At 40.4% G+C, this 24,788-nt stretch overlaps 2 protein-coding genes across 3 annotated transcripts; one reads left to right on the plus strand and one right to left on the minus strand.

Moving 5' to 3' along the window:
• The first annotated feature begins 816 nt into the window (after window positions 1–816).
• Window positions 817–12,677, plus strand: LOC131239171 (isocitrate lyase). 2 transcript variants are annotated; one of them, XM_058236745.1, is made up of 4 exons: window positions 860–975; window positions 1,349–1,386; window positions 10,454–12,056; window positions 12,428–12,677. In XM_058236745.1, the coding sequence occupies exons 3-4, from the start codon at window positions 10,457–10,459 to the stop codon at window positions 12,520–12,522; spliced, it is 1,695 nt and encodes a 564-aa protein (XP_058092728.1). In that variant the 5' UTR covers window positions 860–975; window positions 1,349–1,386; window positions 10,454–10,456; the 3' UTR covers window positions 12,523–12,677. The 2 variants fall into 2 exon arrangements, with proteins under 2 accessions (XP_058092719.1, XP_058092728.1); XM_058236736.1 differs by lacking the exon at window positions 1,349–1,386 and having other exon boundaries at window positions 817–975.
• A 56-nt stretch (window positions 12,678–12,733) lies between these two features.
• Window positions 12,734–24,002, minus strand: LOC131239184 (syntaxin-132-like). The gene is made up of 13 exons (XM_058236754.1): window positions 23,881–24,002; window positions 19,213–19,314; window positions 19,001–19,057; window positions 16,529–16,577; window positions 16,345–16,433; window positions 15,755–15,828; window positions 15,620–15,662; window positions 15,279–15,339; window positions 15,142–15,167; window positions 14,966–15,043; window positions 14,289–14,369; window positions 14,147–14,212; window positions 12,734–13,781 (listed from the first exon to the last, which is right to left on the minus strand). Exons 1-13 carry the CDS (start codon window positions 23,896–23,898, stop codon window positions 13,620–13,622), a joined length of 906 nt encoding a protein of 301 aa, XP_058092737.1. The 5' UTR covers window positions 23,899–24,002; the 3' UTR covers window positions 12,734–13,619.
• Between the last annotated feature and the right edge of the window lie 786 nt (window positions 24,003–24,788).

The raw sequence follows: 24,788 nt of genomic DNA on the forward strand, positions 1-24,788 counted from the left end.
ACACAACAACCTTAAACATTTATTACTAAAATAACTATTATAAGTAAATTTATTAGATATCCAGTCGATTCAAGTAAAGATCCGTCTGAGTCAACTAGACCCAACTAGACATATATAGAATCGTGCCCGAGTTATAGTGTAGGCATGCACGTTATTTTCTACTTTGGTATTCATATATTCTACTTTCCAGGTCTATTCTAGTACCAGAACTAGAAAAGGGATTGAAAGAGAGGGAGTAAATATCACTTCCCTGGCCCACACATTGCGCCTCGATATGCAAAACTCCTAGCACAATCAATGCACATTCACATCTATCTAGACCCTTGAATACAGGAACAAGAGATAGGATGCTCCTAACCATTTGATCAATGGCTTGTTTTTGGATGATAGATCATCCATTTCGCTTAATTTTGGGGTACCCCAATCCAAGATCTGCAAATTAATTGGACGGTTCTGATCAAGGACCAACCGCACCAGTTGGACCCGAGCTCCGATTATACACAGGGTTTCAGTGTATAGTCCATAAACCATAATCATCTGGATAAGAAAATCAATGGGATGATCATGTTCAAAGCATTCACTTAATCACTTTGCATGAGGGTTTCTAAATATGGGAAATTTCAAAGGTGCTGACTGGGGCAGATATCAACCTACCAATCTAAATTTAGAAATATATGACGTCACCAACCGGTAGAAAAAAGACAATTTTGGCGATAGTCGCATTGGAAGGCGCCTTGAGCAACGTGCCTGCAAGAGCAGATCATAGGGCCCCTCTTCATTATCTTTAAATAAATGGGAAAAATAAAAAATTAAATTTTGGTGTTTATCAGAAGGTCTGTGGCCCAGTTCTTATAAATTGGGAGAGGTGGAGCTGCTTGTTTGCATGAACTTGTAGTGGTACATCTAAGTTCTCATACAAGCTTTTTCTTTCTCAAGGGTTCTTCCATGGCTACATCTTTCTCAGTGCCATCCATGGTTAGTGTGCATTGGATTTCAAGAGATTTTTATTTGGTTTTCTGTTTGTTTTGGTTCTGATAGTGTTTTGAGTTGAATGGTGTTAGGTGCAATCGATTTTGTATCACTTGCACTGTGTTATGTCACATGGGTTTTTATTCTATACTGCATTTCTATAGATCCATTTCAGGTGCATGGATTTTGTAGAGCATTTTCAATGTGTTTTGTGACATGGGTTTTTAGTCTGTTGCATTGGATACTTGTTTCGTGATTGAAATTGCATGGATTGAGGCACTTTTTGTATGTTTTATGAGATGGGTTTTTGTTTTTTGTTATTGGGTATGTGATGAAATATTAAAAAACCATAGATTATTGGATTTTTACTGTGTTTCAGGAACTGGGTTTTTACATTTCAGTGTTGGGTATTTGACGGTAATTTTTGCAAATTTGTATTTTTTTTCCTTACTTCTTGGTTATGATTCTATACACATGAAGGATCGAGATTTTATTTTTATTTATTTAAAATATATTTGGATACGGTGCTATTGAGATTTTCATTCAGATATCTCATAAGATGCGACCTGAAATCATTTGTGATTTTCTCTCTGTTTATGTACTTTTCGGAAAGATACAATCAGGCGTGCTGTGCATGCATGCCCATCCCGATCGTACAAATCATGGGTCTAAATGTGGAAGGAGCACTGCTCGATAGTCACGCCAATCAGACAATCCTAACCTTCTAGTTGGTGACCAGCAATGGACGGTTACAAAATTGTCAGTTGGTATATGACTGGCTAAATGAGAAGGATGGGATTGTCCATTCGATGGTCTTTTCAGGCTTAGGTCCATCCATGATGGGCTAACAATTTTGACGGTCCAGATTGGAATACATGTATGCCAGGTGTACGGTTGATCTACTGCCACGTTAGTGGCATGCATGCGCCACATGCATGCACAACGGCAGCTCACCACGTGTCCGGGCATAGTGTACGGTTGCACAGTCCAAGCTATCTATCAGGCGCGCGGATTAGATACTGACAAGGTCAGTAGCCAAATCGTTACTGAAGTGACGTCACCGAGCTCTTTGGACCCCACCATGATGCATGCGTTATTTCCATACCGTCCGACCCTTTGTAGAGATCGTTTTATGGCATGAGAAAAAGAATGAGATAGATCTAATGTTCAAGTGGACCCACCACAAGAAAACCGTGGGATCAGTCACACCCACCGTTGAAACATTTATTGGGCCCACCATGTTGTATTTTTTAGATCCAACCTATTCATAAGTTAACATAGAGATAGATGAAGTGAAACAAAAAATATAAGCTTGATCGGAAACTTCTGTGGCTCCTAAGCAGTTTTGAACGGTGGATGTCACTATCCCCACTGTTTTCTATCGTGGGGTCCACTTGAAATTTATATCTATCTCATTATTTTTCTCATGCCATAAAACGATCTCTCCAAATGGATGGACGGTATGGATACAACACATGCATCATGGTGGGGCCCACAGAGCTTGGTGACGTCACTTCAGTAGCGATTTGGCTACTGACCTTGTCAGTATCTAATCCGCGCCCATCCATCAGGCGGGTTTGGCCCTGTAGCTCTTTTTGCATGAAAATATATCTGGTCCATTTAGAAAGTGGGGCACGATCTTAGCAGCAGTAGGTTTCAGCCGTATTATTTTCATAATGGCCCATCGGACGAGTAGACTGACCTGATTCTTGGGTAAGATCATCTGCAAAGTGCTACCGCTGCAAGGAATGGATTGGATCTATTACCAATGCACCATGTTGGCAGATGTGTGGCGTGTGCATGGGCTGCCTTGTACACGCACATGGGTTAGCAAAGCTCTCGTTAGCAATGGAGCTGGGCATTTCATATCCGAACCGGTAGATCCGACCCGATTCGAACAGAACTGATGATCAGGATCGGGTAGCATGATTCAGATCCGAATTTTTTTGGGTTGAATCCGGATAAGCCCTGTTCCGAACCGACCCGATCCGGAATTCGATCCGATTGGATCCGATTCGGACCGACCCGATCCGGACTGGTTGTATTTGAAATGAGTTTTGAAACGGGTTTCATCTATTTACTTTTGTAGTGGTATGCAAGAAGCTTTTGCTTTCAATGGTGCGGTTAATTTGGGTGTGAAATAGAAGAACCGATTGCAAAAAAGCATACGGATATTGTCTATGTGAACTCGTGTGGGTTAGGAAATGAGAGGAAGACAAGAGATAATTTATTCATCAAATGATCATAGTTGCCGCACGTGACATACAAAGGGGGGAGAAGAACAATTCAAATGTCGCACATGTGACGGAGGAGCAAAGCAGGCAGAGAGTACCTACTCAAGCTTTTGGGTCCTAACTCTGCCCGTCTGCGCCCCCGAACGGGCAGTTCTGTGGGTGGGCCGACGTAATGTATTTGTTTATCCAAGCCGTCCAACCCTTTTTTCTTATAATTTTAAGGCACGATATAAAAATGAGGCAGATGCTACAATTAAGCTGTCCATGACAAATGATAAGCTTAGTTGCATTAAACGCATGAGGCATTAAATAACAATTGCATTAAACGGAAGAGTAATCTTTGGTGTGGTCCACTTAAGGGTTGAATGTGCCTCGTTTTTGCATCTAGGCGTTAAAATGATAACAGAAAAGGTATGGACGGCTTGGATAAACGGATGCATCATGATGGGCCCACCCACAGATCTGCCCGTTCGCGGCCAGAGATGGGAGGGGTTAGGACACAATCCGCCTCCCGAATCCATGCATTAAATGAGGGAACGGATTGGCTACACCCCTGACACCAGCCCTGTATCCGGTGGTCAGTGGTATGTGGGACCCACCATGATGTTTGTGTTTCATCCATTCGGTTCATCCATTTTTACATGTCATTTTAGGCTTTTGCACCAAAAATTAGAGGGATAGAAATCTCATATTGACCACACCACATGAAAACAATAGTGATGGGATATCCACCATTAAAATCCTCCTCAGGCACACTGTACTTTTTATTTGACACCCAATCCGTTGATTAGGTCATACGGGCCCAGATGAAGAGAAAAAATAAAAATCAGCTTGATCCAAAGCTTTTATGGCCCCAAAATGTTTTTAATGGTCAACGCTCATTCAACCCTGTTTCGTGTAACGTGGTCCACTTGAGATTGGGATATAACTCATTTTTTGTCTCATATTGTAAAATTATCTTTAAAAATATATATACGGCATGGATGAAACAAAAACATTATGGTGGGGTCCACAGAGCACCGACCACTAGCCATTGGCCAGTGTCAGGAGGAGTAGCTAATCTGTTTCCATTAAATGACGTACAGGTGATCTCTTCTGCAACTCCACCCGCCGTCTCTCTCGGACGCGGATTGTGTGCTGACCGCGTTAGTAGCAAGTTGCTACTGGCAGTGCTCTGTGAGCCCCGCATGATATATATTTTCTTTATCCAAGCCGTCCATCTATATTTTCAGGTCATCATAGAGAATAATAAAAAAATTTAAGGAGATCCAAAACTCAAATGGACCACACCACAAGAAAAGAGTGTTGATTGAATGCCCACCATTAAAAACTTCTTAGGGTTCACTGTAATGTTTATTTGTCATCTAACCTGTTGATTAGGTCACGCACACCTGAATTAAGAGAACAAACAAGTATTAGCTTAATACAAAACTTCTGTCAACCCTAATAAGTTTTTAATGGTAAGTGTTCAATCAACACTCTTTCTTGTGGAGTGGTCCATATGAGATTTGAATCTGCTTCATTTTTCGGTTCGCGCTATAAAATATTATGGAAAAATTGATGGATGGCGTGGATAGGATACATACATTATAATGAGGCCCACGGAGAACTGTCAATAGCCACCACGCTACTGACGCGGTCAGTATACAATCCGCGTCCGTTACTCTCTCCCCAACTGGCAACATCAGTCCTTTTTAGTCTATCTGTGGCTTTTGAGAAAGGATTTCATGCTCTGGCAATGTAACGAATGATGATAGGCAGGCGCTTAAAAATTACTTAAATATTATAGACGTGGCATACTATAAATCAAATTAAACCGTCCAAATTATGTCTCATATCTTAGATGCATTATGAACCAATAACTGTACTTATTTGATTACCTGACTTTTAGATTGATTGAAATTTTATTGGACGGTTAAAAATGAAAATATCCAATGGTCTTATTTCAAGAAGCAAGTGTCCACGAATCAGAGGTTATGATTGTTCAGCCAATCTTATTTTTGACATGTAACTTGGAAAGATTTGAGTTAATAGATGCCACGTGTACCATTTTCCAAGTGCATGCGTATCAAGTGTCATCCGCAACCAGAGTACTTCAAAATTTTTTTTTATTCTTTTTAAATGGTCATTCCCCTCCATTCCCGGAAGAGGAACCGAGAGTATCTGAAAAAATCTTTAGAGGTATGTATTTCCTTTTCTAATCGAAATCTATATTCTTTTATAATGGAATTTTTGCATTTCCTATTTTCAATTCCATTTCTGTTTATTGCCTTCAATTGTATCTCCGTAGTTTCTCTTTCGTTGTAGAACTCTATCTTCTTGGATTTGCAATATCCTCAGTATTTTTTTATTTTTTTTTCTGCTTTTGTGAATTAAAATTTTAAATATTTTATAGATTTCTAGGGGTTTTTGGAATTGTCGGTCATACGAGGAGAAAAATGACCTTTTCTTTTGAATCAGAGGATATAAACATTACTCATAACCAGATGAAAAGATCAGATCTTGCACAAGTGTTATCAGTTGGCACGTGTGATTCGCGTGGAACAAAAATAAAAAAGCATTTTCTGGTTTTTCTTCTTCAAACTTCTGGTTTGGAGTTAAGAAACAATTTTTTTCACGCGTTGATCGCCTGTTACTTCTTTTGTCAATTTTCTTTTGAAATCTGGATCGATCCGAACAATGTTCAATCCGATCCGACTCAGTTTTTTCGGACTCGGATCGGATCAGGCCACGTACATTCCGGATCTGTTCAAGTCAAGCGACCTGGACTCAGTCCCGGATCGGAACAAGTTCGGAGCAGCCCATTGAGATTTCGGATAGGTTCGAGTTGGACCCAATCCGATCCGATCCAATGCCCAGCTATAGTTAGCATGCATGGGAAAATGACTTTATTGATTTTGCTGATGAAGGACAATCCAGACAGTCCAAACCGCTGACCTAACGCTGGATGGAATATAACCCAAGAAATCGTACCGAGCAGATGTCAGCAGTATGATTTTGGAAACGGATTGGCTACTCCCCCTGCCACCAGCCATTGGCTGGTGGTCGGTGCTCTGTGGGCCCCACCATGATGTATGTGTTTCATACATTCCGTTCATCCGTTTTTACAGATCATTTTAGGCTGAATGATAAAAACGAGAGGGATATAAATCTCAGGTGGACCACACTACAGGAAAACAATAGTGATTGGATATCCACCATTAAAATCCTCCTAAGGCCCATTGTAATGTTTATTTGACATACAATCTGTTGATTAGGTCATACAGACCCAGATGAAGGGAAAAAACAAATATCATCTTCATCCAAAACTTTTATGGCCTCCAAAAAGTTTTTAATTGTGGACGTTCATTCAACACTGTTTCCTGTAATGTGGTCCACTTGAGATTGCGATGTACCTCATTTTTTATGTTGGATATAAAATGATCTCGAAAAATAGATGGACGGAATGGATGAAACACATACATCATGGTGGGGCCCACAGAGCACAGACCATCAGCAATTGGCTGGTGGCATGGGAGTAGCCAATCCGTTTCCGATGATTTTACCTTGGGAATTGGCAGCTTACTGTTTTTAACTTTTACCTCTATCCATCAATTTCATAACAATCAATCAGACAGGTATGATTGCACGATCCGTCTGACTTTCAAGACATGTTCCATCCGCAATGTGCCCCACAATTTGGATGGTCTGGATTGCCATGCGAGGAGGATGAGTCACCACCATTTTCCAAATGGTGGTCAACTATCACATGATATCTGGATTGTTGATATGATGGGCCATTCCATGTATTGTGTTGTCCGCAAACCGTTTATGATTAGCTGATTCTGTCCGTCAATTTACATCTTTTGTTTCAAAGCGTTGCTTTTTTTCTTCCGCTAACGTTAACTTGTGGGACACCAATTCAATGGTTAGAATCGTCTAAGCTGGGAAAGATATTGCGTATCACCCGTCCATTGTGTGTTCCTTAGATCAATGGCCTGGATCTGTGAAAAATGGGTCCTACACGAAAAAACTGGATCCTCAGGACACTATCCATGTTATGACCTTATTCTTCCAAACCCAAAAATCACTTGCTTTCATTTCAGACACTCCAAAAGAGTATTTTAAAAAGTGGTCTAATACAACACCATGCGTGGGTTCGTTGTTTGTGACATCCAAACCATCCATCAGGTGTGCACATCCATGCTGGTCACTGAGGCCAAAATTCGGTCCGATCCAAAAATCAAGTGGACCACACCATGTGATTTGGATGTTTTAAGCTTTTACATTGTTCTCATTGTGTAGTCTATTTTAGCTATAGATGGACTTGATCCTTTTAGTATGTCTTCATCCCGTTGGGTCGCACCTTATCAACGGATTGGATGGAATATTCACACCATGGTGGGTCCCACATAAATCTGTGTTATGATATGTTGGTGTAGTACACGTAAATACGAATGGGGTGGTCCCAACACGGCTCAACCGCCTTACATTGGATCGTTCCCCTTACAAAAACTGTTTAAAGAAAAAAATTACTCGTTTTCTAACAAATAGTCACACCTGGACCTGACCATTGTCTCGTGAGCTGTGCCCTGATCTTTGTGAGAATCCGTGAGTGATGCAAGCCCAGATGAACATCCCAGATTTTTGGGGACACTGGCCGTCACTGGAAAAGATCTGTGAGTCCTTTATGTTTCTTATCCATGCTGTCCATTCATTTTTCCAGCTCATTTGAGGGCATGAGCATAAAAATGAGGTAGATCAAAATCTCATGTGGACCACATCACAAGAAACAATAGTAATTGAACGCTTACCATTAAAAACTTCCTAGGGTCCACTGTAATGTTTATTTGCCATCCAATCTGTTGATGAGGTAACAAAAACCTGGATGAAGGGAAAACATAAATATCAGCTTGATCTAAAACTTGTGTGGCCCCCAAGGATTTTTTAATGGTGGGCGTTCAGTCACTACTTCTTCCTTTGCTGTGGTCCACCTGAGTTTTGGGCCTGTCTCATTTTTTTATTAATCCCATAAAATGATCTGAAAAAATGGATGGACGGCGTGGATAAAATACAGATATTATTGTGGGGCCCACAGAGTACTTTCCAGCACCGACCACTACTGTGCTCGGTACTGCAAGGGTCACTACCGAATCTAGTCCCATTTTTGGGGCCCACCAGAATCAATCTTGAATGATGATGGTCGAACTTGCACGGGTCCGTGCAGAATCGAACCTTGAGTATAGCTGGTCCAATAGGCTTCGTCCGATCATGTGATCCGTTGTGGGGCCCATCACATCCACCGTTTGGATCATGGACAAGGGGCCCTACTTGTAGAAACCGAAGGCCTGAGGACGCGACTCGTCCGAGCTGGCTGAGATTTGTTGGACCTGATCCGGTTCGACGGCCATGATTTGCCTGGACTAGTCACCCCAACTCAGCCGAGTCGGGTTAACTCACCCCCGACTCAGGTGAGTCCTGACTCGACTTGAGACCGTACGAGTGGGTCCGAGTCGTTCTGATCTTTTGATATCATAGGCCCACTGCGGATGTGCGCCTTAAAATTCTCTTAGATTAGAAGATCATAGCAATCGGTTCTCTTTCAGGTTTCAGCCCCTTCTCCATTGAATTTGGAAACTTGTGGTGTGTTTTCCATAAGTTCTTGATTTGGAGCCCATCAATTGAATGGTCATGATCTTCGAACGGGGGAGACTAAATTCGGTATCTGGATCATCGTATGATGACCCTTGATATACAAATTCCAGACGCAGGGATGCCATACATATCTGTGGACCATCCATCATGTAGTTTATCTTGACCATGAATCATGTAATTCCCCCCTATTTGATGGAGATCAAACTGTGATGAGTGGGGCCCACCATCTGATCAGGGACAGCTGGTGGGCCCCACCCATCAATGATACCATACTACGTATTAAGTCTGTGAATGTAGTTTCTCCTGACCATCAACCACGTAATTCCCTCATTTTGATGGAGATTAGAATGTGATGAGTGGGCTCACCAGCCGATTGGGGATAGCTGGTAGACATTATTAGGGATTACACCAAAGCAAACTCAAATTCAATCAAACAAGAAAAATCAAACATAAACCACCCACACAAAGAACACACAAATTTTATGCAGCAAAATTCTTGTAGGAAAAATCAAGGCACGAAGCGACAAACAATCCTATGTCACGAGATGAAACACTAATACTAATAAGAACCCCCTCCGAATCTCCCAAAACCATAGCTTTTTTTCTCTAAAAAGCTTAGGAATGACTTCTTCTTATGCTAATTCCAATTACACCCTATATATATATATATATATAGCGGAATGCTCACCTGCGAACCAGTTCGTACGGGCTACCCCATTAGTCAGATGCACCATTCCATCGTGGGCCTAGGTCTCAAAAATCAAGTCAATCCGTGACTTGTGTGGGCCACACCACATACAGAAGTGGGGAGGGGCCGTGCACCATTAAAACATTCATAATCAGTTTTTTGGGCCCACCGAGATATGGTTTGCAAATCCAGCCCATCCATTATGTGTGTCCCACTTGGATGAGGGTTCAGACCAAGTTTCAGCAGTATAAAAAACTTAGGTGGGCCCCACCAAGTGCTTTTATATGTTTTAATGGTGTCTTCACATGATTTTAGATGGTATAGCCCGCCTGAGTTCCGTATACGGCTGATTTTTGGGATATCCCATAATTTAGAGGGGACCCATCAAATGCACGGTGTTGATGGTCGACACGCATCATTGTGGGACCCACACAGCTCGACCTCACGAGAGCTTATCGTGAGGTTGAGCGCATAGTACCTTTTCCCTATATATATATATATATATATATATATATATATATATATATATATATATATAATTTCAACCGGAATAAGAAACAAATTGTGCACTTACATAGTTCCGCATGCATCGCCGATCTAAGTGTCGCTGGATTGACACTAATCGAGCACCCTTCGATCGATTGAGAATACCAAAGCTTTTGTGATCAAACTATTCCAAAATTGTCTAGGGAGTACAAATATTTATTCGAATTATTGTCGATTGATCGACTCAAAGGTTCAATTGATTGGGCATGGTCTAAAACTAGCGAGCAAACAATCTGTCTAATTCTGGGGAGGTTCGATCAATCAATCATGGCTGTCAATCGATCAGTGTCCCCTCATTCTGCATATATTGAAGACATTCATTCAACAGCCCTGCTTCTCAATGATACTATATGACGTATAATTATATAAATGAGGCATGCAGATCATGGAGGAAGAAGGGAGATTCGAAGCAGAAGTTGCAGAGGTGCAAGCATGGTGGAACTCAGAGAGGTTCAAGCTAACCCGCCGGCCATACACTGCGAGAGACGTGGTCTCCCTGCGGGGCAACCTCCGGCAATCCTATGGCTCGAACGAGCTTGCAAAAAAGCTATGGAGGACTCTCAAGACCCACCAAGCCTCTGGGACCGCGTCGCGAACATTCGGTGCACTCGACCCTGTCCAAGTGACCATGATGGCTAAGCACCTGGACACCATTTATGTCTCTGGCTGGCAATGCTCGTCCACCCACACATCGACCAACGAGCCAGGCCCTGACCTCGCAGACTATCCTTACGACACTGTCCCGAACAAGGTCGAACACCTCTTCTTTGCCCAGCAGTACCATGACAGGAAGCAAAGGGAAGCTAGAATGAACATGACCCGTGAAGAGCGGGCACGGACGCCTTATGTGGACTACCTAAAACCGATAATTGCCGATGGCGACACCGGCTTCGGTGGTGCAACTGCGACCGTTAAGCTCTGCAAGCTGTTCGTCGAACGTGGCGCAGCTGGGGTCCACATTGAAGATCAATCCTCAGTCACTAAGAAATGTGGCCACATGGCTGGGAAAGTACTAGTTTCAGTGAGTGAACACATCAACAGGCTTGTGGCTGCAAGATTGCAGTTCGATATCATGGGCGTGGAAACTGTCCTAGTGGCCCGAACGGATGCGGTTGCAGCGAATTTGATCCAGACCAATGTCGATACTCGGGACCATCAGTTCATATTGGGTGTGACAAATCCGAATCTCAAAGGTAGGAGCTTGGCAACTGTTATGGCAGAAGCGATGGCGAGTGGGAAGACAGGAGCTGAGCTCCAGGCGATCGAGGATAATTGGTTGGCCATGGCCCAGCTGAAATCTTTCTCTGATTGCGTCAGGGACGCGATCAACAGCATGAATGTCCGCGAAGAAGAGAAGCGGCGGAGATTGAATGAGTGGACCATCTATTCGGGCTATGATAAGTGTCTTTCGAACGAGCAAGGGAGAGAAATTGCAGAGAGGTTGGGTCTCAAAAACCTGTTCTGGGATTGGGATTTGCCCAGGACCAGAGAAGGTTTCTACAGGTTCCAAGGTTCTGTAATGGCGGCTGTCGTGAGGGGACAGGCCTTTGCTCCTCACGCTGATCTTATATGGATGGAAACTGCGAGCCCCGACTTGGTTGAGTGTACTAAGTTCGCAGAAGGCGTGAAGTCTATGCACCCCGAGATCATGTTGGCATACAATCTATCGCCTTCTTTCAACTGGGACGCATCCGGGATGACCGACGATCAGATGATGGACTTTATCCCTCGGATTGCAAGGCTGGGCTTCTGTTGGCAGTTCATCACGCTGGCCGGATTCCATGCGGATGCTCTGATTGTCGACACTTTCGCTAAGGATTTCGCACGAAGAGGTATGCTGGCTTATGTGGAGAGGATTCAGAGGGAGGAGAGGAACAATGGAGTTGACACTCTGGCCCACCAGAAGTGGTCAGGTGCAAATTACTATGATAGAGTGCTCAAGACAGTGCAGGGTGGTATCTCTTCAACTGCTGCAATGGGCAAAGGCAAGTATTCAATCCCTTCTTATGCTCCATTTCAATCCATTTTTTCATGTATGAGTCATGGTTTGTAAACCAGGAGAGCTAACCGGGTTAACCCAGCCTAGTCATTGAACTGGTCAATGGGTGAGGAGAACTAAAGATGCACAGGATCATTCCACAATCTTATCTTATGGGCCATGCCACAATTATCTCTCAGTCTGGGGATTTTTTATGTATGATCCATCCAAAGTTGGACCCATCAGTCAACGACCAGGATCAACGAACCATGGGACCCACTTATATGGACTGCATAGAAATGTCCTCCATGGGGAGGATGAAATCATATAATTCATCTGCTTTGGTGGTGTTACATACATGTCTGTGTCCATTTGCAGGAGTGACAGAGGAGCAGTTCAAGGAAACATGGAGTGTACCAGGAGCCATGGGCATGAATGTAGGTGGAATTGTGGTGGCCAAGTCCAGAATTTAGGAAACCATGGTCTCATGAGGAGTCTCCTACTTGGGGTAGGAGAGTTTTATTAGTTTTCCAACAGTTCATCTCAATTATAATAATTCTGTAATAATTCCATGGGGATTGGAATTATTATTTTCTGCATTAATCCATGAATTGCTTATCAGTACTTACTCAAACCTCTGTGGAGCTTAAATTAGAATTGCATCTTAGTATGTTTATGTTTCCCTTTGAGTGAGAGAGAGAGAGAGAGAGAGAGAGAGAGAGAGAGAGAGAGAGAGTCAAGGCTCATTTGGATGTGCTTCTGAATTGAATTGAGAACATTTCAGTTCAATCAAGAGAAATGGCCTACTTGTAATAACATTTCCTAGTATTCATAATGAGGAGCCAACCCTGAAATTGCTGTCACATTTCATTTCAAGGCTAACTTTCAAGGATCATGATTGCAATTTAGAGCATCATCCATCAGTATGAATCCTAAGGTAGTGACGGTTTGGTTATTTTCATTGTATTGAACTAATTCTTGCAATTCAATTCAATAGTACATCCAAACAAACCATAATCGGAGTACAGTGCATGAGGAATACACTGACCAAAAACTACGGCGAGCTCACCAACAGGCAACAAAGCAGCTAGAAATGTCACCTGGGTGGGCCCACCGAAAAATGCCAATCAACAAATGAAGCATCATCCCACATCCTAAGAACGAAAGCCATACACATCAAGAACTCACAAAGACACCCACAATCTAAATTTTTTTTTAGATGATTCATGAGGACCTTCATAAATTCCAGTCCTTGAAGAATGGAGGAAATGATTTTTGAAGGAAACAGAAATGCTGTTTCATTAGGAGACTACTAAGTGGGGAACAATAGAAAAAGCCCAAATCAAACTGACCTCGCTTGCCTTTGTTTTCAATCCATTCAATCAGAACAGAGAGAATGTCTCTATATTAATCAATCAAAGCTAGGTATCAAGCACATTGTCGGTACGATTTATTTGGTAAAAAGAATAATTGGTTCTAATGTGGAAATTAAGAACAAAAACCATATTCCCTTGTAATGTACCCAAACCAAAACAAAAACTATAACCAAAGTCCAAAACCATCTCCATTGCTATTTCTTCCATGGCTTCAAGATCGAAAGTGCAATGATCAGAGCAATGACCAAAAGGAGAATAATGGCAATCATCATACATTTCCTCGACTTCTTCTGCAAGCTCTTAGCCGTCTTGAGGGCATCGGTTCCTAACTGCACGTGGTCCACTGCATTCGTGACCTGTAAAAACCGAGTCCATGACACTCAAAACAGTAAACTAGCTCGCCTAAATTTAGGACTACAGAGGTAGACAGCTAATAGTAAAAAGATTGCAGAAATTGGTTTTTTCTAATAGTTCAATCTACATATTTTTTTGCTGGACCTCCCAAAAAATGGTAACGGATTTTTCTAATAGTTCAATCTACATACACAAGCACCCAACTAACTCTCTCTCTCTCTCTCTCTCTCTCTCTCTCTCTCTCTCTCTCTCTCTCTCTCTCTCTCTCTCAGCATCAAAGATGGGACTAGAAGTAGCCCATAGATTTTTTATTTTTATTTTTTCAAATAATCAAATCACAGCTATGGTATTCACAACAGAACCTGACCTGAATTTCAATATTATCTAACACTTCTCCTTGGGCCTCAACTAGAACTGCCATATCTAGGAAAACCTGTAAAATAAAAGTAGAAATAAAACAAGAAATTAGCCTGTTGCAATATTGAGCTTGGAAATGGGGCATGAAGTACCTGATGCAATTCAAGAAGCTTCTTCTCAATTTCCATCACAGCATCATGTCTTTCCTGAATTTCTTCTACAGTATCCAAAACCTGAAACCATCAAACTATCAGAACATTGAAGATTTTTGCCAGATTAATCTACCAAGACAACCAACAAAATAGCCTTCAATGGAATCAGTGAATGCAGCTGTGCTCATGGTCTGTCGGGGTCTCCAGTCTTGACTTTTATCATATATTCACCAACCACCCAACCAGACTTCAAGATTCCAGATACTTGAAGTGAAAAGGAAGATTATAAACATCGCTGAGATGATTATCTGGTCTGGCCGATCATTAGGTGGGCCCCATTGAGTAGATTATGAAAAAGCAGATTTTGACATAAATGTACATGGCATGCCTAGTGGATTGACCAGCCTGATTTTTGGCCAAGGTCATCGACATGTTGGGACCCATCTGATGCTTGTAACAGATAACGCACACACAGGCATCCTGTAATAGGGGTGTCTGGTCATAGCAGATTCTCTCTTTTTGTTCCTCATCAACAGATGGAAACAGATCAGGTGTGACAAAATACCTGTGTGTTCATTACTCATAAATAAGACTTACAACTACATTTGGTATCTGATTAATCACTTTTCTATTGAAATAATCAAAATCATTCGCAATATAAGTACTGGAAAGTGCACCTGTCCTCGCCCCATTTCCTGAATTGCCTTGTGGAAGATTTGCTCGCTGTTTCCAGTCTCTATCAAGAGATCAATCGTCTAAACAGGATGCGACAATCATCAACAAGATGGAAGGAAATCACAACACATTCATTTCAGTACAACTTACAATTTTCAAACTTAACACTTCGGCCTACCTTTTCATCTGGTTTGGTTCCCGTAACTGCTCGAACCAAACATTTAAAATCATCAACAGGAAAGGAATGAATAGAAAATAAAAATAATGAAAAAAAACTATCCTTTTTCTGATAGTTTGCTGAAGTAATAATAGAACCTGTAAACACCCGTCTCTCAACGACCTCACGATATTCATCTTGGATATTTTGCCTGAGAGTCTAAAGAAAATGGATCCACAGATGAGAAGAGAAAAAAACAATTACTATTAGGAAATACAGCACTGTGATGCATGCCTAATTAGAATTTGAGAATGCATCAGAGCTGTGCATTAGGCGGCCCCAGTTCTGGTACAATAAAAGGATGATTTAAGAAGTATGGAAAACTGTCCACGTTCAATGGATACGCCTTCTTGATGAGTTAACTGGCCTATTTCTTGGCCACATTGTACACATAATGGGCCAAGCAATTAATGGCTTGGATGTTCTATACAATCATTACCTGAAAATCAGTCATTCTATCCTTTAACTTCTTCTTCAAGGCGCTGCAATTCAGGAAAAATCAAAACAACTTGTTTAGCTCTAATTGCTTTTGCAAGAAATATCAAAGAGCGGAATTCAAGCAGCAAATATGTACTTGGTCATAGCAGTTCTCGACCGGTCCACGCCTGTTCCCTTCCCGCAACCAGGTTTTTGTCGGTTGTTTAGATTCTTGAGAGAGAGAGAGAGAGAGAGAGAGAGAGAGGAGTCAGCACTAATAAAACTAAGCACTATCCTTCAAACCATAGTTTCAAAACCCAGACAGACTCCGCTCGTGACTCGGTCATTCACTGGGTTGAGTCGACCCAGCAAGTCCCAAGTCAACCTGGTGGGTAATAAATAATGGTAAAAATGATTATTGCATAAGCTTTTCTCCTCCTGCAATTTACCTCATTCCTTCTTTGATTTCACTTTAATCAGATTACCTGTAATCCCTTTACAACTTAAGGACTTTACAGGCATTCAAATGACCCGTTACTCTCTGATACCAGGCCAAGTTAGCTGGTTTTGAGTTGACCCAGGAAAACAAGGCTGAGTTACCTGCAGACCAGGGCCTGCCTGGTTAACTGACCCACCGACCAGGCCCATGACCTGGCCAGGTTGACTGGGGCGAGTCCCGAGTTGACGCGCTGGGTGAACTATGCTTCAAACTAGCCAATAACTTTGAAATGTAAGAAAGAGTAATACATCCTTGTCGATTTCTTCTAATTTTGTTTTTATGTTGCGGGTGATTTTCCCCACTTCATCAACATCTTTCTCCATCCGACGCTTGATTGCTGAAAGCAAACTAACAATACCCTCAGCAACGATGGTTCTGAATGGGCTATTGCAGGAAGCATAAAACATGAAAAGAGCAAAGACAGAGTTACACCTTTCATTGCAGAAGCTTTTGTAACAGACTTAGATTCCTTATTGGCATCCTGCAAAAGAAAAAAAAAACTGAGTTGTGGCTTTTGGGTTTTCTCAATTACATCAGATCTTTTATGCAAGCCACAATACAAAATAAAATTCATCTCTTTTAAGGCCCGATTGAGTTTCGTCAACTTAATGTAAAGATAATCTACAAGCTCAAAACAGAGCTAATCACAGGTTCACCAAGCTAGAAATAATCCATTGATCTAAATGCATCTTTTAGGCTGCATTTTGAAACACACCTGAGTTGGATTGCAATCATTCAGTTCAATTAAGTGGCAATGATTGAATTGTATCGACAGTTAGTGTTATTTATAATGAAGGAGTACAAATTGCAATTAAATTCCTTTCTAGTTGAACTTGGAGTAATGATCACACAATACGAATACTATGGTAATTTCAAATTGGTCTTTTCAGCTTCACTGAAATGATTATTGCATTTCTAGATGATAGCATTTCCAAACACAACCATAACCTCACATATAATCTCTCCTTGAGCTGTCCTCAAAAACTGGCCATGCATATTAAACTTTGGAACTATCTATAAGAGGGTGCAATTGAATGTTTTTCGATATGCAAATAGAGATTATCATAGTTCCAACTCCACTTATGTTCCTTAAATGAAAAGAAAAACCATTGAATATCATTCAAAATATAGAACATGAAAGCAGTGAAACACAAGTTCTTCAACATGTGACAAAATCTGCAAATTGGAAGAAAAAGAGAATTGAGTGACAAAAAATGGAGAAAGGTAATGATGATTTGGAAGTATGAAACAGTGTACATGCAACATAGATGGATGTGAGAAAGCAGCATTTATACATTACTGAATTGATTTGCAATAAGGACATGTTTGTTTTTCTGCTATACTTTCAAATGAAATGATATCCACAGAATCCTAGTTTGACATTGTTTGTCAAAAGAACGGAGTGGAATCTGTTTTCCATTTTCAAGATAATCTGCAAAATGGGGAATTCAATGTCACTAAGAAAAAAAGCTGATAAAATCAATTTCCAACTACTGAAAGGAAATGAAGTGACCATATGACGGCTGACATTTTCACAATTTTAATGTATCTGTTGAAAACTGCACTGCAAACCAAAAGCATGTATTTCCATGGTTTGAACAAAATAAAAAAGCCCTAAAGTTCTGTTTGTCTTTGCAAAAAGAAGCATTTTTTCTGTGATTTTGATTATGAAGAATGATGTTTTAGGCTTTAAGTGTGTTTGATTATCCACTTAATTAATTAATTAAAACATTATAAATTTATACTTTTTTCTGCAGTGCCTAGCCCACTGTTTCTGCTTCTGCAAACTTGCTAAGGAACTCATAAAATCGAAGAGAGATTATTGGAAGGTTTTTTAATTGAACATAAGTGTAGAGCCAAAGACCTCAATACATGTACCATCATGGCTTGCGGGTCCGAGATAAAATCCATCCACCTGTTGATCTGACCATGCTTTCCCTAAAATTAATCTAGTCCATTTAGAATATGGGCCCCAATATTGGAAACAGGTGGATGGGTAAGAAAAATTCAGCCAAATGTTTTAGAGCCATACATTTGTTTTGCAAACTGTGGTCCACCTGTGAAGTCGATTTCAAACCTATGTGCCATGTTGGCAACATATGGTGTGTACATGAGTTGTATTGCACACACAGGTGGGCTTGGCAGAGAGGAGAAGCCGAGTGGACGCCACTTTCCTATAACCCTGCCTGCAGATTTGTGGGGCCACCACGATGATCGTGCGACATCCACTCCATCAACCCGTTTCAACATATCATGTTAGCACATGACTCCAAAAATGAGGTAGACCCAAGACTTGAAGTGGGCCAACCCACAGGAAACAGTGGGAATTCAACACTCACCATTGAAACCTTAGCAGGGAAATTGTTTTTTTTTTCTCATTCATGTTTACCAAACATGTAAACATTCACCTTTTCACATAAACAGTACTTCTCAAGAAACAATTTCAGAGAATTATTTCTTGAAAATCAATTCTACAGTTGCTAGAAGCAACACAAAAAAGGCCCTTAGTAATGATACTGATTACCACAATTCACCTCAAAACTTGCAATTTCAGGGCTACTTCCTCATTGTAAATACCAACAAAATCATTTCCTCTCGATTGAACTGATTACCACAATTCACTTCAATACCGTATCCAACAGAAGCATAAGCATTCCAGGAGAATTAGAGAGTCACATCCACACAGACTCAGTTCACAGGCCAAATTGCCCTTAACAAAATCCAAAAAATTAATGTTGCTACAAAACACCAAACTTGCATTAATCTGTATCTACCTAAAACCATGTAAGATTAGATGCTTTGGTCGATAATATATCAATTGTTACATAATTAAAAATGATAGACGAACTGTCATCATCGAAAAATGAAAGATATATGTGAACTTGTATATGATTTTGCTCATACCTGAAGGTTTTCAAGATGCTTAGCGAGCTTATCCATAAGCTTTTCGACATCCCGCACCTAAAATACAATGGAACGATAAAAGGAAATAGCCATGAAAATGTGAAGGAAGAAGTTCACATCACCTAAATCTCTATGAGAATTGAGCGGTCTTATACTTAATGAATACACATGATCAAATTCATTTCTTTGCAATCTCGAATATCATGTGCTACCTGCTTAAAAAAAACTTCCATTCCCAAATCCATATTATTCGCTGAGACCTTCGCCATTTCGACATCCTTCTCTCTAGGATGCTGGTCTTTTACGAAGGAATCCTGCAAAATAGTACAGTTTCATGAAATAAAAGATCTTATAGACTAGCACTGTAGTTTGGAGGTATGTATTTCTGCTGACATAAAAATTTCTTCTATCATAGCTATATCTATTCCTTTATATATTGGGCTCTGTTTGGATGTACAATTGAATTGAATTGCAATGAGCAGCCCCCTAAAATTGCATCTACTTTAATTTCAAATCCAACTTGAAAGTAACACACACACACACACACACACACACACACGCACGCACGCACACGTGTGTGTATATATATTTAACCACACACACACACACACACACACACGCATGCTAAGGAAGATAATGCATTCGGAAAATTTCCAATGTATTAGACCATTTAGTGCAATTCACTTTTGTTGTACATCCAAACGTGCCCTCGATCATATTTGGGTGCGGAGAAAATGACTATGATTTCGCGTGGAAAACCATAAAAATCCCAATTTGGCAAAAGTAATGATAGAAGCAAATGAGTAAGTTTGGCATTTGAAATGAGTAATTATAGGAAGAGTTGTGTGCACCAAAGTTTGAAAGTATCAGGTCCCTTATTGGGTGTGTTTGGATGATCAATTGAAATGAATTGCAATTCGTTAATTCGCCACGGAGGAAATAACCAAAGTGAGGGTGGCACCATTTACAGTCACAATAACAACTGAAGCTCTGATTAGTATTTTGTGAATTTCTCACAATCTTAATCTTGTTTTCATCCTGATGTGATGTAAAGCGGGTCACAGACACTTTAATGTCCAAGATGGACTAGAGAAGGCCCGATCAAAGGCGGAAGTGATCCAGACCGTCGGAACCTTAAAATACGCGTATCTCGCAAACTAGAATGAGTTATTGACGTACCGTATATGATTTTGGAGTAAGAGAAGCTACTTTAGCCACCCAACCCCGCTATGCTAGGTTTCCCATCCCAAATTTGTGACATTCCATCATATCGATAGTTGAAAATTCATTTTATTTTCGTTTTTACTATTTATAGTAAGTTTTAGTTTGATTATAACTCTTCATCCTTTGAACTTTAAGAGTTGTGTCCAATGTGAAAAGTGCTTAGAAAACTCAAGAGAATAACATGGTTAAGACAAATAGGACACTTAGTATTTTGGCCTAAAATCCTGAAGTCCAGTGGAAATCATGACCGTCTATAAATTACTATTTATAGTAAGTCATGGAGTTTGATTCGGAAACTTCTTCCAAGGTTTGGTATCACTATTTAAAGGGTTGTAAATTCGTTTTTATCATTTATCAATCAATTTTTGAATTTTTAGAATTTATTTCTATTTTTTTTTTTTTTTTCCTTATGTTTTTAAGGTATATCTATGAGGAGTCCAAGTTCTGTGGATTCGTAGTTATCCCCTAGGGGAAGATGGTGATCTACCTGACCACGTACATCCCTGCGTCATGATGGATGCAAATGAGAAGATCCATAGCTACTTTACTAGCTTGAACTCCTGACATTAAGATATAGCTGATGGTCATTTCCACCGTTCACAAGTGTGCGGTGGGCCCCACCATGAATGTGACCTGCTCAAAAGGAAAGAAGGGCTGCGAGGTTTGAATGTGGATGCAATCAACATCTTTTCCAAACCAACATTTTCACATATTCAGTTGTTATGATTGCAGAAATGGCCTGATTTTCGACCAGGCCATGCACATGGTGGGGTCCTAACAATGAGCGGCTTGGATCTTGTGCATGTGTGACCTGTAAGATTGGTAAATGAAAAATTGGCATTTTCTACTGAGGAAAGACATTGTCTCATTAGCATTTATGCATCATTCGCTCTAGTTTTATAACATTCGATCTCTCAATATATACCATACAAAAATCAGATACAATGCAATGGACGGTTTGAATAGCTGCAACCTAACTACTATAGTGTCAAAGTTCATTGTAAAAATGGAAATCCATCCACAAGCAAACAAATTTGGATCTGTTTCTAATGTGGGTTTGGGCCATAAGGTAGTGGTTGATCTTGTGGCCCATTTTAAGTAAATGGGCCAGTGTACGTCATGGTAGGGTCAGGCTGTTATTGATGTCTTAAATCTGTGAGTCGATGTCATTGACAGATTGCTCAACGCCATTGAGCAGAGGTCGATGTCATTGACAGATCGCTCAACGCCATTGAGCAGAGGTCGATGTCGTTGACAGGTGCTCGATCAATCCAGAAAATTGATGTTGGTTGCTAGAACGTTTTGATGTTTCTACTCGATGTCATCGAAGGTATTCGAGGCCATCGAAGTTCCATCGAAAATGTCATCAAGCATGCACGCAGAATTGTGTAAGTACGGTATTTGTTTCCTATTTTGATTGTGATACTATATATATATATATATATATATATATATATATATATATATATATATATATATATATATATATATATATATATATATATATATATATATGGAAAAGGTACTATGCACTCGACCTCATGAGTCCGTCCCATAAGGTCGAGATGTGTGGGCCCCACCGTGATGTGTTTCGAATGTCTAACCCATCAGTCAGATGCACCATTCCATCGTGGGCCTAGGTCTCAAAAATCAAGTAAATCCATGACTTGTGTGGGCCACACCACATACAGAAGTGGGGAGGGGCCGTGCACCATTAAAACATTTATAATCAGTTTTTTGAGCCCACCGAGATGTGGTTTGCAAATCCAGCCCATCCATTATGTGTGTCACACTTGCATGAGGGTTCAGACCAAGTTTCAGCAACATTCAAAACTCAGGTGGGCCCCACCAAGTGCTTTTATATGTTTTAATGGTGTTTCACATGATTTTAGATGGTATGGCCCATCTGAGTTCCGTATACGGCTAATTTTTGGGATATCCCATAATTTAGAGGGTACCCATCAATGCACAGTGTTGATGGTAGACACGCATCACAGTGGGGCCCACACAGCTCGACCTCATGGGAGCTAATCGTGAGGTCGAGCGCATAGTACCTTTTCCCATATATATTTATATATATATGTAGAGGGTGTAATCGAGATTTGGGAAGTAGTATAGTTCTAAACTTTCTAATATGTTCTTAAGGGTTTCAAGGGCATATCTTGGGCTTGCAGAGTAGATTCGAGGCTTGTTCAAATCATTAACCTCTATCTCTTGTAATTTTTGCTTTCATAATACATTACTCGTCACTTTATGCCATGGTTTTTTTGGCGCAAGGGTTTTTTCACATAAAATTCAGATTGTTTGTTTTTTGACTTGGTTATGCAATTGATAGTACTTTGCTTGATTCATCTCTGTGTACTTCCGTGGTTCCCCAACATAGGCTTGGATTGAACCCTACATAGACCCACCCATATATATAACCCATCATGAATGGGCTCAGTGAGATGGCCCAACCTCACCAACTTAAAACCTGAAACAAATGACGCATGTTTTATGTATCCACTAATCGGGCAAGATGGTCATATGCCTTAGCTCCATGTTAGTCTTAAACAATATTGTAGGAGTGCTCATCGAGCCCAACTCAATTACAATCAAATGGGTCGATGGGGTTGGGCTTGGGTTTGATAAATTTTAAGTGAGTCAACCCTAGGCCACTGTATAATGTGTCATGGGTCCAGGATGGGTCCGAATTCTTGGCCTGTTTAGTAACTACTAGTTCGGGCTTGCATTGAACTTGGCTTGACCAAAACCCGACCCATTGCCACCCTTGCGCATAGCTCGACAAACCAGCCGTTGGGAGACCACCTGAATTAGTGTTCAAGTGGTGTACCCAACACATGGTTAAAAGACTCAGTGACTCGGCTCAACTCGATCCACAATGAGTTGAGTCATGACTCGCATGAGTTGAAGATGACCCAAGGTGTTGACCCAGATCAGGTCCCACCGAATCCGAATCGGGTGAGATTCGGACGAGTGTTAAAGCCATGAAACAAGAACCTGTGGAGAATGCTAAGATTCACTCTCTACCGTTTGTATACAACAAAGATCAGTGAACCCATGCAACGTCGTCGTTGTCGTGCAAGTTACTCATCAGACTGGGCCCACATCAGCTTCTCGACAGTCCAAAGCTCTTCTGGTCAGACTATATACTAACCATCGGACGAACTGATCCATGGGCCATGTAATTTGGACAGTTGAATCTTTTCACCTATATTTACAAGATCTTCATTGAACGGTCAAGATCCTTCGATCAGATAAATTGTCAATAAAAAGGAGACGTGGCCTACAAGGTGGACCGTCCGGATCAATCTAGGTAAGGTCCAATATAATTTTTTGAGGCCCCAACACAACAAATACTTCTCTAACAAACGTTATAACAATACGCATAAATGATATATATATATATATATATATATATATATATATATATATATATAGGTTGAAAATTCAATATAACTAATTTATTAAAAACTCAAAATCATCGATAATTCAAATCCAAACGTATAGTAATAATAATAAATAAGCCATGTTCTCATAAAACGATTTTTTTTTTTTTATCTTTTTTCTTTTTCAGTGGAAATGCTAATCTTTGATGAATCTAAAGGAATCCAAAATACCCAATAAATGAAAAGAATCAAACGCAAAACAATTACCGTGAGAAGGTCGTTCATCTCGATCGAATCAGAGAGAGAGAGAGAGAGAGAGAGAGTGAAGCTTTGTAGACGTTGGCCGGCGAGAGAGATAGACTGAAAACGACGAAGGCGTTAGAAACTTCTGAGGGGACGTTGTTTTATCCCATACTCATCAAGATCATCAAATAATATGAATACGCACAAGTTCACGGATCACATGGCATGCACGTGTCTCAACCTGAAAATACCTCATTGTGCATCTACTATTGATGGTCCATACGTAAAAACATCACATTGATTATATGATTATTTAACATATGATAGATGGATATTTTTAGACTGAATCTGGACCATTGGAAGTTGATATCATTAAAAATGCCTTTGATGTACATGAAATGTTGGGGGTAGGTTTTCTATTTATTTTTATTTTTATTTTTCATAGCCTACCAAAGGTAAAATAAAAATAATTGCATTGAAAGTGAATAAAGTATGTGAGTGTGCATGTTAACTTCATGCGTCGCAGAGTATATGGTATAATTAATCGCTGGGAAAATACTTCTGGCGTTTCTCTCGATGTACTATATAAAAAGGTTATCTCGGATACATCCTGTTGTATTACAGAACGATACATCCGGGTTTTAGTCTTCGAATCTTGGTGATCTTCCAATGATCCAAACTGTTTATGACAATTATCAATTTATATAATGTGAAGAAGACAATAAATAAAAACTTTGATTGAATCATTTCAACCCTCTGATAGTTTGACTCTTTTTCTTTGAACATGAACGGTCAACATAACCTTTGCAAAATCAGTGGGCTGAATTATTCAATCTGAATTTATTTTTTTGGGAATCCCATATAAGGGGTTCCTTGTCCAATAAACGGTTTGTATCAATGATGAATGTGGAAATCCAACGGCTACCGTCCCG

This window comes from Magnolia sinica, chromosome 1 (assembly GCF_029962835.1).
Source record: "Magnolia sinica isolate HGM2019 chromosome 1, MsV1, whole genome shotgun sequence".
NCBI classification, from domain to species: domain Eukaryota; kingdom Viridiplantae; phylum Streptophyta; class Magnoliopsida; order Magnoliales; family Magnoliaceae; genus Magnolia; species Magnolia sinica.